Genomic DNA, 16,444 nt, shown 5'->3' on the forward strand with positions numbered 1-16,444 from the left:
ACATGGGCTGATCCCTGTTCCTGCTGTTTCATCACAGCTGCGCTTCTGTTTCTAAGCTCTCCTTCACTGTCTCTGACCATTCACTCTCTCTGTGACAAGAACCTTATCATTTTAATATTATTGGCTGCCTTATCTTTCTTCTAAATTTAAATCTCACTCATGTTATCTCAAGGATAGTCAGCTGTCCATCACTCAGCACAGACCATCTCACCCTGCCTCTTCCCACACAGAGCTTCTTGTTACCTGAAATCGCCACAGAAGTGCTTCCCCTGCAAAGAAACCATCCTCTCCCACCCACAATGCTGTCTTCTGTTTCCACTCACAACTCCTATTTGCTATCTCTAACTACAAGCCACCTTCCTTCTCTCATCTTCCCTGTTCCGTCTGCAAAGTTGCCCTCTATGATGCAATTCTGTGATGGAAGTCACATCTTTGACTTTGAAACAAGTCCTTGCCCACATTTTTATATTTACTTTCTTTGCTTCCTGCAAGTCTGTGGGCCCGCAATGCCTCAAATGTTAGCTGTAAACCTGCAAGGTGTCCCTCTATTTGTTCCTGGAGGAAAGCTGTTTACGTACACCAGAAAGAACGAGCCCTTCTCCCAACCCCTCCTTTGTATACCTTCCCGGTGTTCCTCCACCTTTTGGCCTTTGCCAGACTACTGATGTCGGTGCTCAGAGGTGGTCCAGCTTTCAGAAGACAAGCCCTTCGGCACTCAGAACACGCCTTTTCCCCTCGCCTGCTTTCCACTGGACTGAGCTTCTTGCTCTTGTCCTTCAGAAACAGGACACCAACTGCTCTCCCCTCACCTCTATCCACATTCCCAGATTGTCCTGTTTATAATATTACACAAGTCACATCATAAAGTAGCTTTAAATACATATCTTCTGGTAAGCTTACAGCTTTCACTGCTTCTCAGCTTTTGAGAATCACCATATAGGCTATCTTTGGGCATGTAAATCACACAGGAAAACAGAAATTTGGCTGCAAGACCGCAAGCTTTGCCTTTACAGTTTCAGGGAAAATCCCATTTGTCTGAATAAGGAGAAAAGGAAGTTTCTTCCACACCCTCAGCTTCTAGGTTGCTGCACTCATAGATCCTTGAGCAACACAAAGGATTTTTTTTTCGCCCCAACATGACACAAGACATACTGAAGCTGAGTAGAAGTCCCACAAAGGCAGCCCTTGGATCTATCCTTTCCACAAATGTTGATCACAACGCCCCAAGAGAAGGAGGACCCCCACCTAAAGCCAACAATCCTTCAAAGAAATCAAAGAGAAATCCTTACTTAGTGCTGCTGTTCCTTCTGTCCACTGTTATGGCTCCAGTTCCAATCTGCACTGAGGGTTCGCTAGGTAAGGGCTGACTCTGGAAGATCAACTCTGGGGTGAGATCCACTTCTGTAGGACTCACCATCACTTTGGCTGCAGAAAGTAAAGCTGTTTTCCCCTTGTTGTAATTCTCCAAGACCTATTCAAGGCAAGCAGAGGAACAGTAGTGCTTTACTGGAGATAGGTGCTTTACTGGAGATAGCAGCCTTGCTGTTCTCAGCTCAGGACTTTCAAACAGCTGCATTTGCCTCTGTCTCTTACCAACGCCTTCCACAAGCACAGAGCAAGGTCTTGAGATAACGGATTATATCAATGAGTTCTGACATACTCTATCCTGCAGAATGCCCTGCTGGGAATCCAGTGCTAGGGAGGTGGCAGGACACTGGCAGGAGCAGCCTTCAGACCAGCAGGGCAGGGGAGACTTGGCTAAATCTCCATGGTAGAGCTGCACGGTTAGGAACCGCAGCTTCGCGGCCGAGACCCATCCTACAACCACTACGCACAAGCTCAATCACCCCTCAGGCTACCAGAGGGGCTGCAGCCGCAGCGTGGAGGACTTCTGTTGCAGCTTGGATGTCACCTGAACTGCAGTCTGTAACGGGCAGCTTCTGAGAGAAGGAACCAAACGACACCCAAGCTCACATTATTATGACATTAAATTTGGAAAGACCACCTAGTCTGGGACTCCGGGTATCGGGATGGAGATCTACATTCCATTTCCAGACTTCATTACGTTCAACGCTAATAGCCTGTGCATCACTGGCCCCAGAGCACAATCTTCTTTCCTCCTCCCCTCCAAAGTAAATGGGCTTGTGTATTTAAACAGCCAGCTCTCCCGGGCAAGGGCTACCTATTCTGTGGGCATAAAGGCCTGTGACAACATACTCATTTTATTAGGGCACATAATTGCTATTGCAATCAGAATGACTAAAAACTGGACCCCACCAAGGCTACCTTCCTGGCTCGCCAATGTGTACGCAGAGCTTTGGCTTGACACCAAGAAGCTAAAATCACCGTGCCCCTTGTCCATTTTGTGTTTACAGCTCACCGCATCAACATCATCATGCCGAGCCTTTCTTGCCCAAACCTGGGCCTCTCCGGCATTCAAGCCGGAGCCCATGTTATTGCACTCCCTCCCCACTCCTCATCCTAATTCTCTGCGTTACCTTGTTGAGCCCTTCCATGACCACATACGGGAGGTGTTCGTGCAACATCGCTGGCGAGATGATCACTTCGTTAAATGCCTTATTGTCACCCCAGATAGCAAAGTAAGTGGGATCCTCTTGCTCACAGCAACTGGAAGAGGAGTTGGGATCCAAACAGAGAGGAGAACAGGGAGCAGGAGATGAAGGAGCAGGCCAATAGTTTGGCATGCAAAAGAAACAGCAGGTTGCAGAGACAGAAAAAGCAACAGGAGGAAAAACAGAGGGAGAAGATATTAAAGTACACATACTACTGCCATCGCTCCCCAGCTCTGCGCTAGCCAACAGTGACATGATTATCTTTCTATTCTGACAGCACAGACACAATCACTGTCACCGTAAGACAGCAAAAAAAAAGTCACCTCCTTCATAGATGGGTTCCTGTCTTGGGGAGTCTTTTCCAAAAGAGGACTTTTCACCCCCAGCCGTGGGCTGGTTTCACAGCTCCGCGCATACTCACCAGCACTGCTCTGCGGGATGATTGTGCACCACGTGGATGATGCGGCCTGGCGGGTAAAGCGGCGTGCTGGCAGACAGGGCAATAGTCAGGTCGCTGGGATGGGTCCAGAGGCGATTACTCGTTACCGAATTTTCTTCCGTCTCTTCAGGGAGCTCTGACTTGGGTATGCACTTTGTAGCACCCACAATGATTCGCCACTGTTCAACACAGGAGAAAGGAGGGAGAATTATTGAGAAGAGAAAAACATCGAAGAAAAGCAGAGTCAGCTCACAAGACACTCTTGGTAGGTTTAAACTGAACACCTAATACCAGAAAAGAGAAAACCAGGTCTTGTGCCCTGATTGCTTAAATAGACCTAGAGATAGAGATAACCCTGCCCAGAAAAGCTGTTTCTTCCTTTCTCAGTTTTAACCTTAGAAGTGGCAACATCTCATTCTTCCTTTTTTTGCCGGAGGTTTCTGTAGAGTTAAGGATCTAGAGCAAGCACCAACTCATCCACCAACTGGTAACGTAGTATTTTCCAGGATAAACAAGGTAGATGGAATCAATTTTTAACATACAAAAATAAGCAAAAGACTATACAACAGACAATTGTTTAGGCCTTTCTTTATGCACTAAAAGAAACCCTACAGAACAAAAATTCACCAAAAAACCATAAGCCAAAATACAAAACCCACAGAATGCTAACAAGAAAAATAAACGTAAACTCATTTTCTCCCTCTACAGATCATTTCTATAATATTTTACCTCTAAAAATCTCAACATCTTATGTTTTTTCCATCTCAGTGTAATGGTAAAGAAGCCTGTGGAGGAACAACTTGCCACATTTCTTATCTCCAAAACATTAACAGACCGCTTATCCTAGAACAGCACCACCCAGACAGCATGCAGCAGTGTCTATAAGCAGACAACTGTTGTACTTCCTAGCCTGCTACCATTTGTTACTGGCCAAGAAAAGCTACAGTTGGAACACAGACTTCAAAAACAGGCTCAGATGAGAAAATTTCCTGCTCAGTTATTTTAGACCTGTGATGGTGAACTTGGAGCATGTGAGCCAGAATCATCACACAGCCTGCAAACAGAGTGCAGCCCTTTGCTGTGACCGCTCTAGCTGCCTTCCAGCTCTTGCCATCGCTCCTCGGCTTACCTGGATCTCCTCTGCTTACCTAAATAATAGTCACAGTGGACCTGAGGAGACCTGGAGGGCAGGGGAAAGCTGCAGTATTGCTATGTGACACTAAGAGTTCACCACCACTGCTCAGGGACTCACCTTCAGGCGTCCGTTAATCTTTACTCTTACCTTTGGCTTGTTACTTCTTTGAAGAACATCCAGAAGCTGCCGGCGAAATCCCTCCAGCTGAGAGAGACCAATTCTGGAAAAGAGGAAGCTGTGTTTACAACAGCTGGCAGGGAACAGGACAGTAGGGACACACAGCACAGAAGACAAGAAACTATGCTACAAAAGACACTACGAGAACGCAACACCACCATAATGCAGATCACTTCCGAGGTGGGTTGTGGCATCACCCAGGACCAGTAACCATGGTTAAGAGGCCACAGGAAACCATCATGACAATAAACATATGAAATGTAATAGAATCAGATCAGTGAAGAGATATGAGAGAAATCAATGAACAGATAAGGAGGGAGATGATGCAATCACAGAAAAAAGTGAGCAAGAAACAAGCATAGGATGACACAGAACAGATAAATTAGAAAGACAGCACAGAGCTGTATGACACCACTGAAGAGATTACGGGATGGACAAGAATTTGTCATACAGGTTACCAAAGGGCACATTCAATCCCATTTAGTACTTTCCCTCCACTGAATTCTACATGCCTATATTGCATAGACAGCAATGTCACCGTTTATCTGAGGTCACACAACGGGGCAGAAGCAAAACGCAGGTTGTCTGGCTCCCAGTCCAATGCCCTGTTCAGCAGAACACATCCCAGGAGATGAGGTGAGAAATGCCAAGACACAAGAAATGAGGGAGCTGGTTGAGAGACGTGAGATGATATGGAATAGGTACTCGGGGACAAAGAGCACAAAATGAGATGACGGCACATCTAGTCAGGACAGAGTGGAAAGAGGGCCAAGATAACACAGGCAGCCAGGAAGATAGCATTGACATGTCGGGTACCACAATGAGTACAGTTACAGAGACAGGATATTCACCCTTTTCTTTCACAGAGGCAGCTGAGTGATGGGGAGAGGTATGCCTATTAAAAAGTGTGTGAAACACTAACATAGGTGTCCAGGTAAAAGACACATCAATACAGGTACCTAGGAAGACAAGTAAGCAGCATACGAGGACAGGTAATGAGGAAACTGGAGCCAGATATGATCCAGGTGTTTCTGATAGGAAACAGGTGACTTTGGTATAGAACAGCAGATACTCATCAAGAAATTCAGACACTTCTCAACTTGCCTGGGCACTAGATCTTTGCCAAGCACGACTGCAGTCACAAACTCTTTTGAATACTCCATGGCATCCTCACTGGAAGAGAAACAGGACCAAGAGGCAGCAAACAGTGTTTCACTAGCAGAAAACTGCATTTCATTCCCAATTTGTCACTGGTGTCAGAGAGGTTACCCAACAGCGTACCAGGGTCATAAAAACCACAACACAAGCTGCTCGAGGCTTTTGGGACTTGCACCCCGATAAAGAAAAGCCCGATATTCACATCCCATGCCCCAAGCAACATGACTCTGCATACGGCTCTGAATATACTTGGAAAACGAAGTGATCTAACTCAATGCCTCATAGCTGTTTTCCAATAGTTTCAGAATGGCCCGGGCAGCAGAAAGGAAGAAGATATTACATGCTCCTGAGAGTACTTTACAAAGACACTGTGGAACTAAGATGGCCACTTTCTGCAGCAACCCAAGTACCAAGATAAGAGGGAATTAAGGCTTCCACTTTATAAGCTGGTTCTGCAGCCAGCTGCCTTCCTAGAGACCTTCTTCTGAACCAGTTACCACAGGCAGAGGCTGCCTCATTGACCTAGAGGTGATCCTGGGCATGAGACAGTGCAACAAAAGCGTGGCAGTCAGAGGCACCTCCTTCAGCCCAAACAGTTGAGGTAACACAGCTTGGCCCGAGTTATCAAAGGATCTCAGGAGTGGAAGTTCTGAGCAGAAAGCTCTAAAACTCTCATGAAACATTCTACAGAGCAACTCCTCTACAGCTGCAGAAGACTGGGGATTACCACCATCACAAGGCATGCCAGTACCTAGATTCATTAGCAGGATGGTTTAAAACCCTTGGCTGCTTCTGGAACATGATGCAGTAACTATCACAAGAAGCTTCTGATAATCCATAGCTGCTTTCAAGTGCCCCCATGATGTCTGTCACAACTAGAAAGACCTTCTCTCACTTCACAGCAAACAAGTCAGATGTTTTCGCTTGGCTGCCATGTAAATAACATGACCAGCAGGTCTGTTCCAATTTACAGTGGGAGGAATTCCCCATACCCCTCCTCCTTCAGACATCTCTGAGGCAGCTACCCTAGATTTCCCCCTATAGCCAAGGGAGAGAAACAGGCACCCCAGAAGCACAATCCCTCTGACCTATTTTAGGCACCCACTTTAGAATGACAGAAATCACACCCCAGAAGCGCCGATTTCTTTATCAGCTGCAAAAGGAGTCCAAACAACTAGACCAACTGATGCAGACATCTACACTCGGTCAAACATCTCCCTTACTGTACATCTATTCACAGCAGACGGGGAGAGGACATGCTGGCACTGGGCAGAGAATAAGGAAATTGCACCCTGTCCACTCAACTTGCATTTTCCACTGGTCAGGGTGAAATTAGAGCTATAGCTAGCAACAGCTAAGTCATAAACCAGAATATTTGGGAGCATGGCCACCTGCCATCATAAACCTGAACTCCAAACTACAACACAGAGCAAAGGCTGCCAACAACCCTCAGCTCCTATCGACTGCCTCTCCATTTTATTGCATGCTTCTCAGGGGCAGAGCCTTGTCTTTTACTGCTCCTCAGAGCATCACAAAGAGGATCTGATCCAGCTCCAACTACACCCACCCCACCACCAGTCCTCCTGCCCCCACACCTACCTCAGCAGCCCACCTGGGGGAGAATAGGCAAAGCACTTCAGCGATGGGTACTGCGGACGCAAGAGGAAGGACAGGATGGCAGCTGTGCCAGCCCCTAGGGAATGACCGACCACAATCAGGCCGTAGTGTTTTGTTCCTCTCCCCTGAAAACAAAAAACAAGACAAAGAAATTGAGGTCAGGCTGAAAGGTTAAGTCCAGAACCCCCAAAATCTGCCCCTTTCCACAGCTGTGAGTCTTTCCTATACATGAGCTTTCCAGCTAACCAGTTCCTTCACCAACAGAAACTAGCGAGGGTATGTTAGATTTTGAAATGGAAGCACAGTTCCGATTTACAGTGTTTAGTCTAAGTCACAGTGGCAGTCCCAGCACACTCCTGCCCTGCAACGTTGCTCGTTCTGAAAGGATGCTAGAATGCGTTCTCTTCTGCTATTCTCTCCTACATCTCCATCAGTGTCTGCCCTACTGGGTCTTCCCTAAAAGAAAAAAGGTAGGAAGAAAAAGGAAACGTACACAAGCTGAGTTATTTAGGATTTTATATGAACCTTTTGCTCCTCCTCAAATCTGACAGACTTCTGGTAACATCTGAGTCCAGGCTCACACATCTAAGGTGTCCTTGCTTCTAGAAACCACCTGCTTTCATTAATTCCACCACTTGTGCAGGCTGAAAAACAGAAATCTTAACTAGCAGTTTCAACAGTAGTCTTTTAAGTCTAGGTGCTCTCAACTGCCAGCCACTGCTCAAGTAATTCAGAGGCAAAACTATTCTCTAGCGTTTTGTACTGTTCTTGTTATTCAGAGGCTAGAGTGCTAAGCATGGCTTAGAACCTAGAAGTTCACTAAGAAAATGTTTGAAAAGTTTCAGTCTTGTTTTTGTGCAGAGCTCTGCCAGTGCCCTGTAGGCTTTACATAAGGAGAGAGAATCCAGCACCCGACTCTCCATGGCCCCAGGTCACCACAGTGGTGGCTACATTTGGACTTCTGCGTAAGATGAGAACACGCACATAGAACGTGAGACCAGGCCACAAGAACGAAAGATCTATCTTGGGGTCATTTTCCTTCCCAAGGCCACCCCTAAGCCGCCATCGTGCCTCTTACAGTCAGTGAACTGAATGCTGGGGGAGATTTAAGACTTTATACACCTCACTTGTACTTTTTCCCTGAGTATCTGTTGCTGGCAACTGTCAGAAACAACGTACTGGGCTAGAGGAACCTTTGGTAGGACCTGGGATGGCATTTATGTTCTGGCCATAGCACTTTTTCAGATATTCTTCAGAGTTCAGCTTCAGACAGTACTTCATTTTCTACACACAGGCCAGTTGCTCCGTCTCATATTAATCAAGCTCTCTCCATCCTTGTGGGTCAGGTCCAGCTAGTTACACTATTTTTCATCAATTAGAAGTTGGACCCTCCATACATAAAGCTGGCTTCAAACAGAACAGAATATGATACTTATTGTCACGCACAGGAGCCACCAAAGCATAGAGCTTCGAACGTCACCATATCCTTGCCAGTCAGGTGGCAACTGAGCCGTATAGGACATCAGGAAAAATTCCTCACGAGTAACAGCTCACTTAACACCAATTTTCACTTTCTGGGCAGAGAGGAATAAAGCACCACATAAAGAACTCGGATGCCTATGTATCGCTCCCTCCACCTACCAAACATCACAAGGCAGTGTTGACTGGTATGACACTCAGGTTTCAGGGAACTATCGAGGCTTTTATCCCTCTTTTCTTTCTCCCTTGAGCTATTGCTAATTTCCCCCATGGGCACTGCTCAGGCCAAGGCACACTCTGGGCATGAGACAAGGCCAGCTGTCTGACAGCAGGGAACCAGGCAGTTCAGAAGTTGCCTTCCCAACGGGGACATAGGCTGTGCCATTACTGACATATAAACTAAGGTAGGCTGCTTCCCAACATCTCTCTCGGGTTCTCCGATAGCTCTCTATCACAAGAAATGTGCACACACAGACAGTCAGCATGGCATCCCACTGCTGTCTCCAAAGAGAATCTCCATAGAGATGGGATTTTAGTTCCTGTTGATTTGTTTTTAATGTTCCCTGCCTTGCATTGCCACCAAATGGGACTTCCCGCCTCGGCTTTGCCTGAGGAAAAAAAAATCAGGAGCTCTGCAGTGTTGGTGGTTTCAAAATAAAAAAGCCTTGGGGGGAATGAGTAACTAGTTGCCTGTCTGGCAATCCAGAGGGATAGGAATTGAAGGAAGATTTGAGAAGTTAGTACAACAGATTCAGGGACGTGGAGGTTTCCTTAAAACCAGTGTTTTAGGGAAATCTCGTCTTCTTTTATCCTTGCAGGCTATACAGGAAACTACTACTCACTAAGTCTCGTCCAAAAGCTTGAGAAAGCACCATTTCTTGCTCCAATTTCTTCTTGATGTACTCAGCAGATAGCACCATTCCCTAAGGGAAACACGAAGGCAGAACAGGACGTAAATGGTTGCGCATCAGCCCTGATCTAAACACCCCGCAGCCACCCCACTGCCCCGCACGCCGGGTAAGCTCTAGCGTGCCACACAGCACGGGTCAGGGTTGAAGAATATTGACTCCCCTCCGCATTTAGGAATAGACTTCATTAGGTACATGTCTTGGCTCACTGATTACCAGAGCCACAAACTGTTCAGCAGTAATGACGGTTCTTAAATTAAACTAATGCTCAAAGGCCCTATTCCTGGCCTCATGGTGCAAAGTCTATAAAAAACCCCACGCTAACACAAACCAATCCACTTCTTAAACGCCAGGCTGCGTAGCTGGTAGTTCAGCAGACACTGGGACCTGCAGTAGAACGGCGAAACAAACTTTGATATTCTGCACGTCAGTGCCTTAACTGCAAAACTGTACTTTTCCACTTAAATCCGTGAATAAAAGCACAAACTAGCTTAACAAGTTCACAGGGAAAATAATACAAACACCAAGACGCTCCTGGAGGGAAAAAGTGGCAGCACTATCTGTATAGGAAGAGTTATTGATGACTGGAGGAGACAGCAACTATTAAAGGGATTCAGCTGTCAAAGGACATTAATCACAAATTATTAAAGGCTTTTATTCACTGGAAGCTAAGAACTGCTGGAAGATGGGAAACAAGCTGATAGTCTGGTTCTGAACATTTATCCTCTCTGCTGATGGCGGCATCTGAAGAGGGTTTCTCCCTCTGTGTAATCATCACAAATGCAGTGGATCCGTTAAACAAGCAACTAGAATTCGGGCCCTTGCAAAAATTCTTGGTTATGCCTTCACTACAGTTTAATGCAGCAATAAGCAAGCCTGAACTACAAAGGCTGAAAAATAGCGATGTAGTCCAGGGTGAACATGGGTAAACAGAAATCAGCTACTTTGAATTTGGTGATTACAGACCTCAAATAATTCACGCTGCCTGGGTTGGCCAAAAACCAGGGAAGATGATCATATCTGCTATTTTCCCTTACACCCCTACTTGAAAACAGTTTAAGTACAAAGTGAACATTATTGAGCACCGTTTAATCTCGGAGACATAAAAATTCATGGCCCTCTCAAAAAGCAAAGAAACACGGACTTTTCAAAGTCCTTGATATCAAACACACCATCAAAACCAAGCTGACTGCTGAAGAGAGCAGAACACAGGTGAGATTCTGCTGAGTCCGTAAATGGGACAGCTGTAATGTTCCCATCGTTATCAAAAAGCAGATGCCATGCTATTTCATGCCTCTGTGCAGCGCGCTCAGCAGCTAGCCAGCTTCCGCTGCATTCAGAAGAGTCTCCTTTTCCAACTCTAATGAGAAGTGAATGGCAGACTACTTACATAAATTTCTAAGATGAATTTAGGATTCTATTTTTGCAAAGCACGACCTAAATCCATGGTGATATTCCTAATGGGCTGTTAGTCGGCCTTATAGTTATATTTTTGATAATTACAGTATATTCTAATACAGACAGTGATTTTAATATTACGGAATGAGACTTTTATCACTGCAAGTTACATTTAGACTTTCCACTGAAGTGGACGCTTTCATAAGTTTCAAAGGAATAAAACTATCTGGGCTTAATTTTCAAACCTCACATGTAAATAACCAAACAGACTGGATATCTTGGGAAAGCAAAATGGAAATATTCTGTACTGCTTCGCAGTTTGGAGGCATGAAACTGCTCTGTGATATTTGAATTGTACGTGCGAAAACCCACAAAGGGGGTTTATTTGGTAGAGAAGAGGGTTTGAAGGTTATTGCTGTTACTGGCTGGTCTGTCAAACCAGTGAGAGCTGTCACCGTGGCTGAGCTTCAGGGCTCCCTTCCAGCAGCTACTTCTCGTCATCCCGGCTGGCTCAACATCAGGAAACAAACCTCCAAACCCACCATCGTTTTAGTAGTTTTGTTCTATACAGGTTCATCAGAATTCAGTATCATGCCCTTCACTTATAACAGATTTAATTTAAAAATAATCATAAAATCAGTGATTTCAAAAATAGTGAAGCTAGACTTTTTTTTTTGCGGTTAATTTCCCCTCCGAATTGTGACAATCCCTTTTTTTTTCGCATGCTAACCCATAAACCTTAGTTACAGCTATGTTTTTGGATGCAAAATAGCTCAGAGATCTAATATATATTTTAACTGTGGCATTCACAGCAACCCAAGCAATCAAACCCTTTCAGCTGCAGTACCAGTGGTGAGATAAGAAGGCTCACGTAAACATGAAGAGTTTTAATTTGTGCGATGTCTGATCGACACCGCGTGAAGCACGGAGACAGGCGGGCTCCGCAGGTGGAGATATCAGGCCGTGGCAGCCTGCTGGGCGTGCGGGACACGATCAGCAAGAAAAATAACAGAAATCAAACAACTTAGGGGAAGCTCCCGAACAGCCAAGTACTTTTCTCCAAATGAAATGTAAGTGTTAGCAAGACACTTCATTTATTTTTGTATTAAAGTTGACTTCTGGACATGAAAAATGCATTAAGACAGACATTTTTAAATTCTATTATCTCCATTAGTTTCCCTCAGGAATCAACAGTACATTATTGTCTGAAGATTAATATTGATGATAATTTAAGATAAAGCTATATTTCTGTACCAGTAGCAGTCAAAAAGAGAAATAACACAAAGGCCAAATAAAAACTCAATATAGAACAAAGGGAATGATCTGATAACGTTTCATATAAGTCACTGGCGTATGAATATTTTCGCATAAAGATCAAAAGAAAAGCCAACTTCTGCCAGGATCTATTACTAGCTTTTCTGCACATTAAAAATAGAACAAATTCCCCTTGCTTCCCTTTGGCTTCCTTTTACCTTTCTTTCTTTGTATGAGCTGTTGATCACACCGATTGTGCAAAGTCGCTTTGAGCTAAATGAATTTGTACAAAACCAAGTGACGTTATCATTGACAGCAGACATAACGCTTCCCCCAACTGTGAAACAAATAGTAAAGATTCACACAGCCAAATATCACTTATGTGACAAAATACTACCTCATTTACCTATGTTTCCATAATACCTCCTATGTAATTACCACAGATTAATTTCCTTATTTTGGGGGAAACAAAGGAAATACCCATTATACAATAGCAGGTACACAACATCTTCCACCCCCCCCCCCCCAAAAAAAAAAAACGACCTGCTCTGGGAGACTTGGAGACCACCGAGCATCCAAACAACACTTTCTTAGGTAATGACTTCTTTATCAGACCAACATCCTTTATCAGACCAAACATTTAGCTAAACATTTGAGTACGCACTTATCTATGAGCTACTAATGCTCTGCTTCCTCAAGCAGAGCACCAAAGCACAGAGGTTTGGCGTTCAGGCAGGACATGGTGAATGAAGCAGGAGCTCCCAGCTCCTGGCTCCCAAGGATTTATGAGCTCCATGTCCCACCCTGCAAGGACCCTGACCAGATGATCAGCAACAGCTTCAGAGAATCATTAAGGTTGGAAAGGACCTCTGATATCATCAAGTCCAACCTGTTAACCCAACTGCCTGGCCCACCTCTAAACCGTGTCCCTAAGGACCACATCCACACGTTTTTTGAATACTTCCAGGGACTGTGACTGCACCCCTTCCCTGGGCAGCCTGGGCCAGGGCCTGACCGCTCTCCCCATGAAGAAATGGCCATTCCCTCTCGTCCCATCGCTTGTTCCTGGGGAGAAGAGACCGACCCCCCCCGGCTCCAGCCTCCTTTCAAGGCCGTTGCAGAGAGCGATGAGGGCTCCCCTCAGCCTCCTCTTCTCCAGGCTGAGCCCCCCCAGCTCCCCCAGCCGCTCCTCCCCAGCCTTGGGCTCCAGCCCCTGCCCCAGCCTCGCTGCCCTGCTCTGGCCACGCTCCAGCCCCTCCATGGCCTTCGTGGGGTGAGGGGCCCAGCGCTGAGCACAGCACTCGAGGGGCGGCCTCACCAGTGCCCAGCACAGGGGGACCATCCCTGCCCTGCTCCTGCTGGCCACACTGTTCCTGATACAAGCCAGGATGCCATTGGCCCTCTTGGCCACCTGGGCACACTGCTGGCTCATGTTCAGCGGCTGTCAACCAACACCCCCAGGTCCCTTCCCACCGGGCAGCTCCCAGCCGCTCTTCCCCACGCCTGTAGCGTTGCATGGAGTTGTTGTGACCCAAGTGCAGGACCCGGCCCTGAGCCTTGCTGACCCTCACCCAGTGCCTGGGCCCATTGACCCAGCCTGGCCAGGTCCCTCTGTAGGGCCTCCCTGCCCTCCAGCAGATCAACACTCCCACCCAACTTGGTGTCCTCTGCGAACTGACTGAGGGTGCCCTCGATCTCCTTGTCCAGATCATCGATCTGGTCTCCCTGAGCAGCAGCCCTTCCAGCTACGTTCCTTCCAATGCACACAACCTCCAGTTTGTATTTTTCTTTCCCAATCTGGCTCTGCATCTTGAGAGGCTGCCAAATTCCTGATAATCTTAAAACTCAGCATGTGTGTCATTACTTTGCCGGGCTGGGGCAAAGGTCAGCTCTATCCTAAATTGATTTAGTCAGCCCAGTCCTGATCACTACGACAGACACATAGTATCAGTCTAATTATACAGATGCGAGCCCTGCCAATATCCTTTGATGAGGTTCAATGCCTCTCCCGTTGCAACAGAATTTTAAACGCGTTCTCAGGGTTTGATTGCAAATTCGGAAAAGGTCATTGGAAGAAAAAGTAATTTGAATGACTCCAATAATTTCGTTCGAGGTCTCCGCAGATGCCTTTTACAGTTTGGTTTTTACTAATTGAATGGTTTTTTTTAATTACAGACATAGCAATTTTAAAATAAAATCCTTAGTTGTAACAGTTAACATCTCAAAGCCATTTCGCTGCAATTATTTAACACCCTTCTTAAAAGCACCTCAAGCAATTAGGACCACTTTTTGGGCCTATAATCAAAAAGTCAAAACATCAGAAAAAGCAGCGGGGTTTGTTTTTTTCTTTTACACACCTTGTGTCCCAGCCACGTTCCATGGTGACCCTCAACTGGAAGGCGCTCTGCATCCCCAGTTAGGTCGGTCAGGGCATCCTGGAAGAAAAGCAGTCACTGTGCTTCAGGTCAGCCAAACACGTGCGAGTCGGGAAGGTCCCAGACCCTCCTGAACGTTTCCAAGGGCGGCCAAGGGTATGTTTGGCCACTGCATGGTACACTTACTTTTGGAGACAGAGTTCCTCGGATACTAATGACCACCTTCTTCTTATCATGGTCCACAGCCACATAGAAAGGGGTTTCATAAACCTGGAAAAGATCCACTACTGTAACAATCAGGTGAGACATTCCTGTTTAATTATTCTCCTGCTGAGGGAAAAGGAGGCAGAGCGGCCTGACAGGTTATGCCTTATGGGTAAGCACTCCTCTGAATGATCTGGTTTTTTGGCAGTAGCAAATATTTCTGTCCAAGTGGCAGAATTTCTTGATGGAGAGAGAGGATGGGAAGCTCTAGGGTCAGAAAAAGGCTTAAGTTTCCTTCTTTGTCCCACTACACCTGGAAGCATGTAAATCCTATTAGGAAGGGCCTTAGGAACATGCCCCAAATATGAAGGGGGTTGCAGGTTCTCCTTACTGCATCGTGGCAAGATGTGTAAACAATGTCCACTGAGGTCATATTCTCATCCAAGAAGTGGCGCCGGATGGCAATGGCATTGCAGCCGCAGCAATTATCCTCTTCAATGGTGACACTAGGTGCATAGCGGGGCCGTGAAGGACAGAGACAGCAACACCTGCAGAAGAAAGAAATAGCTTTGAGGAAAAGAGGAATGTGGAAGAGACTGGCATTAGAGAGGAATGCCTAAGAGAAGGGAAAGACAGACCCTGCACGCCACACTGGCCTCATCTCAGCAGCAGTGATTTCCTTCACTTGTAGGAGCTTTTGCACAAAACAGCACACCGCTCGTGTTTCAGCATCAAAAAGGGGCACTGGGATCAGATGCAGTTTTCCTTCTGAGCACCAGAGAGAGCTACAGTGCAACCAGTCCCCAAGGAATCGATGCACGGTGGGGCTGGAATCTCTCCTCAAAGGATACCATGCTCCACAGCACAGTCCTGCATTGCTCCAACACACAAAGCACCTAGCATTTACCAACATCTAGACCTATTTGTAACAAAAAAGAAAGCAGGTCTAGAATCATCCCAGAACAAAAACAGCAGCACCGATTTTTTTTCCCTTCATTCCCTTATGAGACACTTCACAAACAGAAGTACTCAAAAGGAAGTATATTCCTCCTAATAAGTTCAGAAGTTCCCTGCGTAAGTGCAAAAAGCTCAACCCCAAAGAGAATCTGATGACAGCATTACAGCAGCTGAAAGCAAACGTTTCAAACAACGCAATCCTGAACTACAGCATCGCTACCGTGAGGTGAGCGCTATACAGCATGGCAGAAAAACAATTAGTCAGAGAGAACACAGCACAAACTCTGGCCAAGTCTTGCCAATGCTTTAATAAAGACCCAAACGTCAGCTCCCTGCGTCTCTGGGCTTGCTGATAAATCTGATTTCTGAGCTCCCAGACAGCTATTTTGACTCAGTGTGAAAGCAGTCTTGTGCCAGATGAGTCTTCTGCTGGCTGTGCCAACTGCACAGGACTGGCATGATCCTTAGTGGACCCGAGAGGAGAGAGCATAGGACAGTCTGGTTTATTTAACGAGATAAGCAGATAAGCAACTGTAAGGAAGAGACTGAGGAGAAAGACACTGGAATATGAAGGCACAGAGTTACCAAGAGATTGAAAGAAAAAGCATGAGAAGGGAGAAGGGTGGGGGGGAAGCAGAAGAGGAAAGGAGGAAGAATAAATAGAGAGGTGATGAAGAGAGCAAACTGATGAAAGAAAGGAGAATTCTAAATCTGGGAGAAACAGAAGGTAAAAGGGAAGAAGAGAAGGCAGAATGATAGACAGGATGGCC

General features: G+C 46.1%; 1 protein-coding gene across 25 annotated transcripts in view; it reads right to left on the reverse strand.

Moving 5' to 3' along the window:
- DAGLA (diacylglycerol lipase alpha) overlaps positions 1–16,444 on the reverse strand; it is a 75,467-nt gene that overhangs the window by 12,134 nt on the left and 46,889 nt on the right. For all 25 annotated transcript variants that reach the window (XR_015700777.1, XM_087740763.1, XM_087740710.1 and 22 more), the window contains 10 exons: positions 15,109–15,265; positions 14,700–14,783; positions 14,496–14,573; positions 9,421–9,501; positions 7,082–7,224; positions 5,429–5,497; positions 4,295–4,367; positions 2,995–3,191; positions 2,499–2,628; positions 1,290–1,471 (listed from right to left, as the gene is read on the reverse strand). Coding sequence is in view for 24 of the 25 variants with exons in the window: in XM_087740763.1 (XP_087596889.1) it covers positions 1,290–1,471; positions 2,499–2,628; positions 2,995–3,191; positions 4,295–4,367; positions 5,429–5,497; positions 7,082–7,224; positions 9,421–9,501; positions 14,496–14,573; positions 14,700–14,783; positions 15,109–15,265 (1,194 nt within the window). In the remaining variant the exon portion in view is untranslated. The remainder of the gene's footprint in view (positions 1–1,289; positions 1,472–2,498; positions 2,629–2,994; positions 3,192–4,294; positions 4,368–5,428; positions 5,498–7,081; positions 7,225–9,420; positions 9,502–14,495; positions 14,574–14,699; positions 14,784–15,108; positions 15,266–16,444) is intronic.

Source organism: Nipponia nippon, unplaced genomic scaffold, assembly GCF_047370975.1.
Source record: "Nipponia nippon isolate SJK-2023a ecotype South Korea unplaced genomic scaffold, ASM4737097v1 scaffold_10, whole genome shotgun sequence".
Lineage (NCBI taxonomy): Eukaryota > Metazoa > Chordata > Aves > Pelecaniformes > Threskiornithidae > Nipponia > Nipponia nippon.